This window comes from Bubalus bubalis, chromosome 8, assembly GCF_019923935.1.
Source record: "Bubalus bubalis isolate 160015118507 breed Murrah chromosome 8, NDDB_SH_1, whole genome shotgun sequence".
Lineage (NCBI taxonomy): Eukaryota > Metazoa > Chordata > Mammalia > Artiodactyla > Bovidae > Bubalus > Bubalus bubalis.
The window spans coordinates 116,152,040-116,165,263 of record NC_059164.1 but is presented as its reverse complement, the minus strand read 5'-3'; the positions used below and the strand labels follow the sequence as shown (position 1 = coordinate 116,165,263).

General features: G+C 48.1%; 1 protein-coding gene across 4 annotated transcripts in view; it reads right to left on the bottom strand.

Annotated features, from left to right (window-relative positions):
- DPP6 (dipeptidyl peptidase like 6) overlaps positions 1 to 13,224 on the bottom strand; it is a 1,060,979-nt gene that overhangs the window by 195,409 nt on the left and 852,346 nt on the right. For all 4 annotated transcript variants that reach the window (XM_045166493.1, XM_025292131.3, XM_025292128.3 and 1 more), the window contains exon 6: positions 2,567 to 2,619. In XM_045166493.1, the coding sequence (XP_045022428.1) occupies positions 2,567 to 2,619 (53 nt within the window). The remainder of the gene's footprint in view (positions 1 to 2,566; positions 2,620 to 13,224) is intronic.

Here is a 13,224-nt window from a genome sequence, read left to right as displayed (position 1 = left end):
CAGAGGCTGTTTCCCTTAAGTGCAGCAAGCATTCTGTTACATCTTTCAATCCTACGAAAGCCCTTATGTAACTGAGCAGGGCCCTATGGGGCCTTCCTGGAGGAGAACCCTCCCTAACCCACGTTCTCCACCTGCCTCTTGTCTGTAGAAAAACTGTAGCCTACCTAGGTTTCCCTCAAGTTCCCAAGAGGAAATTTAATCAGAGAACTGAGAAGATGCAAAAAGAAAGGAAAAAAGCCAAACATGGCAACATAATAATAGTTTAGCCATTAACCAAAGTCAAGGACCTTTAGCTCCTCCTCCAGGGCTACCGATGGTATTCTGAGCCACATCCTCTGGGCTGTCTTGCAGATAATGATGCCCCCACCAGCTGGGAGAAGTTAACTGTAAGCTGCACACAAGCGTGGAGACCCGAGACCAGTTGGAACCAAAAGGACACGTTGACGCTTACTTACCTCACCACCAGTCAGTCAGAAGGCTGTCCATGAGCTGGTCGCATAACCCATGACCCCCCTCCCTCACCCTGTCTTTAGAAACCTTTTCTTGGCGCCTTCAGGGAATCTGGGCCTTTTAAGCACCAGCTGTCTGAACTCCTTGCTTGGCGCCTGCAATCAATGTGCACTTTCCTTCACCACAACCTGGTGTCAGTAGATCGGCTTTACTGCACTCGGGCAAGCAAGTCCACGTTTGGTTCAGTAACACTTAGGAAAGCAATACATCAGAACCGTTAAAAGTCTGATTTTACAGCTGCAGTGTAACACCCAAGGGGACTGTTTGAGGCGGACAGTGAGCCCAGGCTGTGTTGGAGTCCAGGTCTCCTGGACACCAGCCATGAGAAGGCAGGACGGAGGAGAAGGACGATTTCCTCGCAAGAGCGACGTGCTACGGTGAACACGCATGAGACTCAACCAACACGCGAAGGCAGTGTTGATTACCTCGACTGTTTAAAAACACGGAAAGCAGCTCACTCTGCTGACACCCGCTACGGGGGATTATCACCCTCATCCTGAGCACTGAAACCAAGCCTTCAGCACAGACCACCTTGCCCTCAGGTTTTCAGTCCGTTTGGCAAACTCATGCCAGGAGACCATATTTCTCCTAAATGCTAACTGATGCAATAAAATGTGTACACCATGTGTCAAGCACAAAATGCTTTTAGGGTTTGGAGTTTTACAAATTTATCCTTCATCTAGGATAAATTCTATTGCTCCCAGAAGGGATAGATAAATCTCAAGGCATAATTATACCCCTGCTGGCCGTGACCTTTGAAGGTGCATATCTGCTTGAAAAATAATAGAATACTCCCTCCTCTGTGAAAGACATTTGAGTTTTTATCTGAACTATGCTTTAAATAAAACATGCCCATGGATACTTTATTTTCACGACAGGGGGTCATCTTTAGTTTCTTGGGGCTTGAGTTTTCTAACAGTCTAACAGAAGCGATTAATCACATTTTGCCACATATTTACACGCATCCTTCATTTATCTGAAGTCCAAAATGAAGTTATTTTCTCCATGCTTGTCTTCCAAGGATATGCCCATATTCTACCCAACTTAGTTGTGAAACATCCATTCTGTGATCAATGCTCTCCTACAGAACAATATTTTTTTAATTAACTCCTGCTGTTTGTCTGCATTTGCTTAGGAAAATTCGGATGCCTCCCCCTAAGTCATCCCGGGAAACCACACAATATTGCCAGCAGCACAACCCAATGTCTTTGAACATTTCCTGAGCACCTCACCTTGTCAAAAAAAAAGTGAGAGAAACTGTGGAAGGCAGAGATGAGGACCAGAAGGAGGGCGGCGTGGGGGTGTGGGGAGGGGGACTGTAGTGGGTGGAGGAGGGGAGGGAGGAGGGGGAGGAGCGGGGAGAAAGAAAAAACAGAAACGGAAGCAAGGAAATGCCATCCTTGCCTCACTCTCCTTGTTCTGCAACTGGTCTTCCATGCCCCAATTCAACAAATGGCTTCATCCAACTTTAACCTCGAGTCAACACCTCTGGATTCCAAAGATGAGCCCCTGACAACACACTCCGCTGTGTATACCCAGAGCTGAAAACTCTGCCAAATCACGCTCTCACGTCTTTTCCCTCCCACTCACACTTCTGGGTCCCAAGTCTTCCCGTTTTGAGAAACAAGATGCGCTCAGGGTGCTGCCCTTTTCACTGTGTATATAAACCGGGAATCCTCCTGGGAGTCAGAAGGTGAATCGCCATGCCCTGGGGGGACTGCAGGCGATTACAAATCACAGGGCTGGGGGCTGGTGATCGGGGGCCGGGGCAGCACCTTACCCTGCAGGACCTGGAACCTGGGCACCAGAGCAGGAGGTGGCGCAGCTGCTCTGGGAACGGGGCTTCACTAACGGGCGAGGAGCTGGACTCACTGACACCCCCACCCCCACCCCGGGGCCTGGGGGCACCCCAGAGGTTCCCACAGCATCAGGACACTTCACTGTCAAAAGCTAAGGTACCGTATTTCCTGCCCTAGGAATTAAGCAACTAGTCAGCGCTCCACCCCACTCTGTTCTGCAGATTTCTCATTAGAAGAAAATGAAAGAACCATCTTACCCATGAGGGATTTTGCTCAGGACATAATATCCAGTATAGGAGTGTTGATATATCTGAAACAGACACACAAAAAAACAAGAAACAAAAAAAACAAGCATTGAGATCATGGTTGTGATTATATTTTTCAAATCACTGTGAATCCTAATAAGCCTGGACCAAAAAGCATGTAGTCAGGAGACCAGGCAGCCAAGTCTTTTATTTACTCAGGAAGTAAATTTGCATATCATGTCAGTCTTATTTCCACCATTTGCATGTGGTTTACTGGGTAGCCAGAGGCTTGGTGTCATTTCCAGGACTACCTGGTTTGAGATTAAATCAGGGCAGAGATTTCCAGCTCAACTAATGTAGCACAGAACTAACGTGGACGTGCTCATCAGAGGCTTCCTGAAAGCCAGCTGGACCAGAGATGGGGAGACCCAGGCCCGGCGGGAGGTCCCTGAAATCTCCGGCAGAGTCCACTCTGTACCCTCGGTGAGCTCTAATACCAGAGCCAGCCAAGACGGGCTTACCTGGGCAAACTCCTGTCCCCTGGACAACTTGATGTGCATGTTTTAGTTTCAGAGAGTGGCCAATAAATTAAGAGCTCATTGCAAGGGGAGCGTGGCATTTCCAAACTCCTGTAACCCTCAGGGTCTCAGATGTCCCTCTTCAATTCTTGAGCCAGGAGATTACGCCCCAACCCATAAATGCAGTGACTAGAATGCAAGGGTCACCCCCAAAGAAGGGAGAACGTGGCCTCTGTCCTCTCTAGCTTTCTGGAGAGAGACCCTCTGGGGGTGTGGAATGTGATGTGTTGGTTACCCTGCAAGGATGAAGTGAGAACCGTATTTCACTTCCCTTGCTCTGGAAACTTCTGAGGGTTGGTGCCCTGTGTGGGCCAGCGCTCGCTGACTAGCATTTTAAAACCAGCTTTCTAAAGATAACGGGTGAGGGACATGCAGCCAAGGAAGACAGAGCTACCGTAGGGCGTGTGCAATATGGACACGCTTGGTGCTGATGACGGACGTGAGCCTGCAAAGGAAAACGGGGGAGGGTCTGCTAACACCCCCGACTCCACGCCTAGTCTGGGCCCCCGCATTAACCTCGAGGGGATCACAGTTATTTGGCGAAAAAAGGACCCAGATAAAAAAATAAAAAACAGTGCTTAATTTCTAAAGAAATTTCGCTTCCAGTGACCCCAGGACTCCTGCACTAGACCCCCAGGCCCTGGGATGGTGTGCTCAAGGGCAGGAGATGGTCATCCAGCTGGGGGTCTAGTTGAAACTCTGGTCCAGGTGTGAAGAAACAGCTTTGGAGGAGCAAAATCGTGACGAACACCACGCACTCCCGTAGCAATCTGAGCAGGACTCCTCCCACCTCCCCGCCCCAGGACTGAGCTGCGGTTCTGAAGTGCTGCAGCGCTGCTCCCCCAGGAGAAGAAGGCAAGGCCGGGGTCCCAGCCCCTGTGTCCTGAGCAGACTGACGCTCAGAGAGCCCCTTGGAGGTCCGGGAGCTTTGACAGAGGGTGCCTCTGGGAACAGAGACGGGAGCGGAAGCTGGGTGGCCCTGTTTCTCTATGGCCACAGCGTCTGCGCTGGGCTGTTCCGTCTCTCCAATGGTGCCCTTTCACGCTACGTGGCTCACCCCAGTTTCACGGTGACTCCAGGCGGCACCTCTGTTTGCTGAGATGGGAAAGTGAGGCCCTGCAAGGGCCGTGGAGGATGGAACAGTGATGGAGGCATGAGGAGAGGAGGAGGGCTGGGTCCTAACTCAGTGACCCCAACGGGGTCAGAAATGATGGCCCGATGCTTCTGCACAGGCTGTAAACGGTACTGAGGCCTCCCAGCTCCTTCTCGGGGCGTTTGCTCTGCAGGATGATGGCTGTCAGATTGTGAAGACACTCGAGTGACTGTAAGGGGACGAGCCAAGGTTCTCCCCCATGAGATGACCACGAGCCAGCAAGGCACAGGGAAGCTTGGAAATTGATTCTTCACCCCCCAGTCAGGCCTGCAGATGACACGGCCCTGACTAACAACCTCACAAGAGAATGTGAGCTGGGGCCACTCAGATCTAAGATGGTCCTGAGTTACTGACCCACAGTAACCATGAGACAGGAAGTATTGGTTGTCTTAAGCCACTAAGTTTCGGATAGCTTCTCACACAGCAGTTGGTAAATAATACATCTAGTTTAAATCCAGATGATAAAGATTAACTATTAAATCAGAAGTGGACAGACTTTTGAGTTTCTGGATTCCCTCCCTATAACCTTTCAGCAACTTCTAAAACAAATAGACAAATTACCTATCAAAGAGTCCGTACCGAAGAGGTGAGGGGTGGGGGGCATTATGGACCAAAGCATTTGGAAAAAGCCTTTGAGGTTCCCGTAGAGAACAGTCCAGAGCACAGGGGATGAGGTGGTCGTGACGCTGCTGGGAGAGTGGGGAGCATTTCTGGAGCACGTTCTACGCACTGGCACTATGCCAGCTCCTCAGCATCGGTGAGTGCGCTCAATCTGCATGGGCTAGGTATTATTATCCTATCTTTTGGATAGGAAGACTGAATCAAACCCGTAATACTTGAGATCTGTTTCTCTCCAAGCACATACTGGAAATTGCCTGAACAAAGGGTACAGCTCTTAATTCTCAAGTTACAAGTCCAAGTTGGTTGTTGTCAACTGAAAAATCCAGGATACCAAGAGCTGTAATACATATGCAAAGTAATGACACGCACTGTCTTGCTTGGTCGAAGCCCTATTTATTTGGCCCATCTGGAAATAGTGATTTCAGTTCATTCTCTGGATATGACGTTCCCAAACCCCTAGACTTACATCTTTACACCTCTTTAAATATGCCTGCAAATGACCCTGAAATTCAACTCTGTGGATATCTTCTGAGTGGGACCAAAGAGAAAAAGGAAGACAAAACTAAAATAACCTAATAAGGATAATAGAATAAAACGATGAGAGAGCTATCCATTTACAATTCTGCCTCTGTTCTGTCAGGCAGGAAGAAAAAAAAACAAGCCTATAGGGATGGGAAATGTAACAGAATATCTAGAAAATGAAACCACTAATTAGAAAGATTCAAACAAGATGAAAGAGAGTCAAGAAGTAGAGACAGATAAAACCTGAGGTGCTGGAGTACCTATGTGCCAAGTACGTACGTAAAAGAAGCATTCCAGGGTAAACCGTGGATGCAGATGAAGAGCCTTCAGCATGAAACTGCAATTATGACTCAAAAGCTACTCTTAAAAAACGGGGAAGTAGGAGGAAGATGAAGTGATTTTCTCAACGCTCCAAGATGAAACAATCAAATACCATTCTCCTCTGCAAAATGTTCCCTCAACCTGGAGCCAAAAGAACCACAAAGAAGACTTTGAAAGAGGACAAATTTCAAGTGTTTTCATTTGCACAATGCCTTATCTTGAAAGACATTAAAAAAAAAAGTTACATCTCCCTGAAAGAATTTGAGATAAAAGCCTTCTGTGTGTGTGTGTGTGTGTGTGTGTGTGTGTGTGTATGTGGATTCTCTCTCTTGAATTTATGCATCTTTCTTTAAAACAGACTCTAAATACTTCTGATCATAGAAAAAAGTACAAAGAGCTGGAAGTTAGTAAGACTGCATTGTTATTTTTTTGTGAGTGAACTTTTAAAAATTCACGAATATAAGGTTTCTTCCCATACCATCAAATTTCTCTTGGAAAGTAAATGCATGAAAATCTGTTACCCAAAATACCATTCACAAGATGGAAAAGCAATTTCATCATACTGTTTCTTTTTTTTTTTAATGTATCATACAATATAGCTGACATAGGCATTCAATAATTTGGAAAAATAACCCAATTTTGTCTTGGGCTAGGTTCATATTTGGCCTGCATCTGATATCTGAGGGCTTCCCTGGTGGCTCAGCTGGTAAAGAATTCACCTACAATGTGGGAGACACAGGTTCGATGCCTGGGTTGGGGAGATCCCCCGGAGAAGGGGAGAACGACCCACTCCAGTATTCTGGCCTGGAGAATCCCATGGACTGTATAGTCCATGAGGTCGTAAAGAGCTGGACATGACTGAGTGACTCTCACTTTCACTTTAATATTTGTGAAGCATCACTCTGTGCACAGCCTGCTTTCTTATCCTCTCCCACATCACTCTCTGAGAGACACCGACTTTGACTTCCCTCTGGTCTTTCCCACTGCAGCCTCACCAGGTGCACTGAGATGGGCTCACTTTATGCCCTCTTCCTCTATTAAGTCTCCCACTCTTGTAGTCTTAAACCATGGTTACCTGAATATTAATTTCATGGACCTGTTTCCTCAACGGTAGGCCAGTGTATCAGACTCCCCCACTGACTGCTTTCTCTACCTTAGGTTCACAGGCACCCCAGACTCAATATTCTCCGAAAGAAACTCTTCAACAACCCTTAAAACCTAGTTTTCCTTTTGTATTTCCTATCCTGGTTGGTGGCTCCCTCATCCCCTCAGTAAACTGAGCTGAAAACCGAGTTTTTCTTAACTCCATTCTTTGTCTCCTTCCTCCTCTGGCTCAATTCAATATATCCCCAAATGGTGCTGAAATACTTTCTCAAGTCCTTCTCAAATCCATCACCCAACCATCATCCCTAATGCAAGTGCCCTGCCTCAGACCCCTGTCCATCCTGCCTCTCCTACAGGAGAAGCTACCGTGTTCTTCTCTAAGACTAACTTCTGAGACCTTGACCCCATTCCCTTCTGCTTCCTGTTGAACTTGATTATCAACTCTTCTACCACAAATTACCCCGCCTTATATTTTTCATCAGGCTTCCCAGGTGGCTCTAATGGTAAAGAACCCGCCTGCCAATGCAGGAAATGCAAGAGACATGGGTTCGATCCCTGGGTTGGGAAGATCCCCTGCAGGAGGGTATGGCAACCCACTCCAGTATTCTTGCCTGGAGAATCCCAAGGACAGAGGAGCCTGGTGGGTACAGTCCACAGGCTTGCAGAGAGTTGGTCACAACTGAGTGCACGTGCGCACACACACACACACACACACAGAGCACATATTTTTCATCACTCCCTCTCCATGGTTTTGTCTCTCTGATCTGTTGAATTAAAATCTCCCACATGAAAAAAATCCTTGGCCATTTCCCTCCTCCCCCAAATTCCTTCTCTTTAACTAGCACGGTACTTTACAAGGGAAGTCTGCACTGCATCACTTTCCACCACTGCATCATCCTCCCGACGTTCTCAAAGTGCCACTTCTGCGTGTCTGTCCCGCTGCCGTGCACAACAGCATCTAATTTTCCAGCCTGCTGGCTCACTCTGCAGTGCATGACAAAGGCCACAGGAATCCTTCTCCCCTCTTCGTTCCCAGACAGGTCACTGGCCTCGGTCTCCTCCCTCCCTGTCCTTTCTGCTCTGCAGACCCCTTGAACGGATGCAGGCACCAACCTGCTACCCACGCAAGTTCCCCTCATTGGTCTGCACTCTTGGTCTGGAAGGACATTGCTTCCTTATGTGACGTCTTCCTGAGTTCATATCTTCATGCTTGATCTACTTGCTGACTTCTAAGCTCATATTTTGGCTTATGTTGGGCCTTTCAGCATGTTTTTGCTCCAAACTGTCATACCACATTCAATATTTTGAAAACCAAATAAATTCTTCTCCTCCAAAAATTCTCTCTCTTTTTTTTCTTTGGCTGCACTGTGCAGCATGTGGATCTTAGTTCCCCCTCCAGGGATCGAACCTGAGCCTCCTGCACTGGAAGTGTGGAGTCTTAGCCACTGGACTGCCAGGGAAGTCCCCTAGAGAATTCCCTTTTATGTTCTTGCATGCATCTAGTTTCTCGGTACAAGCATCTTGGAATCAGCTCCAACCACTCCTATTCCTTCCTCCTTTCCTACTGTCCAGGTACAACTGGTTTTCAAATTTCACTGGACTGTGACTTTGGAATGAACCTTAAATTCACAGCACAATTTCCACCCTCAGTAACACTGCCCTAGTTTGATGCCTGAGTTATCACAATGACCTTCCAGGTGACCTTCCAGCCTCTGGCCAGAACTCCCCTCCTCCCCAAGGCCTGGAGAAGTCCTTTTTCACACACAGGGGTTGGGAGCTGTGTGTGGCTGTGCTGGTTTGGAATAGTTTGGGAGTAGGATGCAGGCACTCCTGTGTATCCACTATAATTACAACTCAGTTTTATACTAAGACATATGTTCAATTCCCAGCCTGCACATCATTTGATGGGTGAACTCAGACAAATTACTTGACCTCTGAGCCTGAGAAGTAAGAGCTGTGAGTATTTGCATAGGAAATATAAGCCATGAGAAAGGAATCAAGAATGCTCATGTTTAAATTAAGACCTATATAGTCTAGCTACTAGCACTGTACCAAATCCACAAAATTCTCTTTTTGTCCACTCTTTTGGGCTGTAAAAAAACAGGAATTCCACAGAGAGAATGGCAAGGTTGGAGCTGACCTCTTCCAAGGGTGGGAGAGACAGGAAAACAACTGAGATTGTTGCCCTCTGGACTGGCTGCTGGTCAGCACCACCTCTCCATTCAGACTGAAGGCAGGAGAAGAAGGGGATGACAGAGGATGAGATGGCTGGATGGCATCACCGACTCAGTGGACATGAATTTGAGCAAACTCCGGGTGACATGAAGGACAGGGAAGCCTGGTGTGCTGCAGTCCATGGGGTCACAAAGAGTTGGATATGACTTAGTGACTGAAAAACAAGTGTTCCAATAATGAGGTGGATGGTCCCTTGACGGGGTGAGCTCCCCAGCACTGATGGGATTCAGGCAGAGGCTGGAGAGCTGCTGTGAGGGACGCCCTGGAATGGGTGTGTGCATTCTTAGGCAGATGGCTCCAGTGGACATGACTCCCCTTTCTTGTCTGATCCTACATTCTATTCATTTATGGGCTTCGCTACTAGCTCAGCTGGTAAAGAATCTGCCTGCAATGCAGGAGACTCATGTTAGATCCCTGGGTTGGGAAGATCCCCTGGAGGAGGAAATGGCAACTCACTCCAGTATTCCTGCCTGGAGAATCCCACAGACAGAGGAGCCTGGTGGGCTACAGTCCACTGTGTCAAAAAGAGTTGGACACGACGGAGGGACGAATATTTTCACTTTTCCTTCTATTTATCGAGGAAATTAAACATATCAGAGGGTACAGATGAGCTCGGAGTAAGATTCTCCCAAGCTAGAACCAAGGACACCACGGATGGAATGATACACGGCTAAAGACATAAGATATAGGACTGTGAAGTGAACGGATGCTAAAGGTGCCAGGGAAGATTAACACAGGAAAAAGTCAGACTGGGTGGGGAAAAAACATGAGATGTGGAAACCAGACGGTAAAAAAAAGAAAAAGGAAAACTATCCATACAAGATGCATGCTGATGAGTGAAAAAAATAGAAATCTGAAGGGAAAAGATAAAAACTCTAAAAAGAGTAGCTGGCAAAGTTAAGATTTCTTGGTTTTAAAATTGGAGAAAATAAGCATTTATCCAGAAGCTCTATCTCCTCACAGTTTTGAAGGTTCTGTTACCAAAAGAGAAGGAATTTCATTGGCTTCCAGCAGCAATACCAGTTCCCCTGAGAATTAACACACAGCCAGCCCCAGGAGAAAACAAGCATCCTGCCTCACAAGCCCAGGCCAACGTTCCCTGGGCCATGACGGATCCTCGCACACTGTTCATGATCCTTCTGTGACGTTCTATAGATGTTCCCTCAAAACCTTTTTGAGAGCAGCTTTATGGAGGAGTAATTGACACATCAAATACTGCACATAGGTAACTTCCCTGGTCGTTCAGTGGTTAAGAATCCTCCTTGGAGCGCAGGGGACTGGGGTTTGATCCCTGGTCGGGGAACTAAGATCACACACGCCTTCCAGCAACTAAGCCCAAGCACCATAACTACTGATCGCAAGCACCACAACTACTGAGCCCAAGCACCACAACTACTGAGCGCAAGAACAACTACTGAGCCCATGCCACGACTAGAGAGTCTGTGTCCTGCAATGAAACGATCCCACATGATGCAGCTGAGACCCGATGAAGCCACATGAATTAATTAATTTTAAAAGTTACAAAAAAGGCGCTGCACGTATGTGATTTGTTCGAGTTGATGAGTCTAGACACTTGTGACAATCAGGGCCTAGGCACCAGACACACCCAGCACCTTCCACGGCTGCCTTGTGTCCCTGACAACCTTTCAGGAAAGCAGCAAAGACCAGATAATTAAGCCTGAAGCCCTGGTGCCCCCTCGGTCAGTGGGGAGAAGTGAGGCGAGGAAACCTATCCTCTGTTTTTTCAAAACCACGTTACGAGTCTCCACACTCACGTGGTGTGTTCCTAAGACTCGGTCCTCACACGTTCTGCTGAGCAACCTGCCCTCCTGGTTGTGGATGCCCTCCGTCCACATGGCTAGACCAGGGTCAGGGTCAACCTCACACAGCAGCTGCCATTCCTCCAGGAAGCCTCAACACCCGCTCTGAGGATGGCTAATGACCCAAAGGGGGCTTCAGGGTCTGCCAAAGGCTCCCCGAATAGTCCATCCAGATCCTTCTCTGAGTAATGAGAACAAGCGAGCGCATCTCTAATATCTGATGAGATAAGAGCTAACCAGTTCGTAGGGTCTTACTGGGAAGAAATGAATATCCTGCCCGGAAACCCTTTCACTTAGTGGAGAAACGGGCCCAGTGGAGGGTTCTCGGTCTTTTGAGGAGTGAGATCCATGGATGGAAATGCTCTAGAGAAGATGCCCAGGTCAGCAGGAGTCTGGACAGAAAGCCGGGTGAGAGACACCCAGGTCAGGTGGTCTGCCCAGAAGAGAGAAGCCCGAGGGCAGCCAGAGGGCTGATTCTTGGTTTCAAACAGCCCCGGGAGTAAGTGCCAACAGGCCTGTTCTCATTTCCTCCCTGCGGGAGGACAGTGTTGACAAGTTCACGTGACATGGAACTCATCTTAGCCCAATGATGCTGACTGCTGGTGACAAAAGCTAGACTGGCAAGGCTTCCAGGCCCCTGGCAGTAACAGTGTGGATGCAGAGTGTGCAGGGGCGTGCAGAACGCCATGGCGACACTGAGCCCGGGGACTCTACATCCTCCCCTGTTCATAGAGCCCCTCGGGTCCCAGGGGGGACTGCACCCCTGCGCTCCCCACCTCTGTCCTGTCTCGTGCCTATGTTTAACCATGCAGGCGCTGAAGCCTGGATCTGGGCGCTCAAGCCTCAGGGTGTCACATCTGATAAGCCGCTGACGGTGACTCCATTGGTGATGTCCCCCTGCACACAGAGTCCACACTGCTTCCTCTCCTAGATTCTGGAGAAATCCCATCTCGTGACAGAGTTGGTCTCTGCTCTACTGTTAATCTCCTGTTTCATTCCTGTCTTTTATTGGGCTCTACCCCCAATGACTCAGCATCGTGCCAGAACATCTGGCCTGGTCTCTGTGAATCTCAAGTCCTGATGTAGAGGTTGATGATGACGAAAAGGTTCCTGAAGAGCCCAGTCCTCCCAGAGAAGCTGCTCCTTCTGCCAAGCACAAGGTCATGGTCACCTCTGGGGTCTAGCGACTGCACTTGGTATACATCTCCTCATACTCGGCTGACTTATTTGATTTTGTCTCATGAAGAATTTGGCAACCCATTCCAGTACTCTTGCCTGGAAAATCCCATGGACGGAGAAGCCTGGTAGGCTGCAGTCTATGGGGCTGCACAGAGTCAGACACAATGGAAGCGACTTAGCAGCAGCAGCAGCAGCAGCAGCATGAAGAATTGATGCTTTTGAACTGTGGTGTTGGAGAAGACTCTTGAGAGTCCCTTGGACTGCAAGGAGATCCAACCAGTCCATCCTAAAGGGAGATCAGTCCTGGGTGTTCATTGGAAGGACTGATGCTGAAGCTGAAACTCCAATATTTTGGCCACCTGATGCAAAGAGCTGACTCACTGGAAAAGACCCTGATGCTGGGAAAGATTGAAGGCAGGAGGAGAAGGGGACGACAGAGGATGAGATGGTTCGATGGCATCACTGACTCAATGGACATGAGTTTGGGTAAAGTCTGGGAGGTGGTGATGGACAAGGAGGCCTGGCATCTTTGGTCCATGGGGTTGAAAAGAGTCGGACACAACTGAACATCTGATCTGATCCACTGACTGATCATGAAGTCAAACTTCATGCTATATTGATTTAAAAGGAAACATTTTCTAGAGGGCCTCCACTAACTAGAAATAGATTGAAATATTTAGTAAAAGAAAGAAAAAGATGCTTAGGTGCTCTGATGTAAGATAAATATTAGGAAATGACTTTGCATAAACAAAATGTCCGTTGTCCTCCGGGTTGCGTATGCTGTTTCCGTGTAACCATCGGCAAAAGTAACACAGAGCAGACAGCTGCAACCACAAAAGCAATGAAAAGACCTCAGTATTCAGTACTTGTATCTCAACTCCTTTCCTCCAGGAATCACTGTTTTTCCACCAGACTTTCTAAATTTAAGAGAGTATGCTCAGTCATGCAGGCGTGTCCAACCCTTTTGCAACCCTATGGACTGTACCCCACCATGTTCCTCTGTCCGTTGGATTCTGGAGGCAAGAATACTGGAGTGGGTTGCCATTTCCTTCTCCAGGGAATGTTTCCCTCCCAGGCGTAGAACTTGGGTCTCCTGCATTGCAGGCCCATTCTTTACCTCTGAGCCATCAGGGAAGT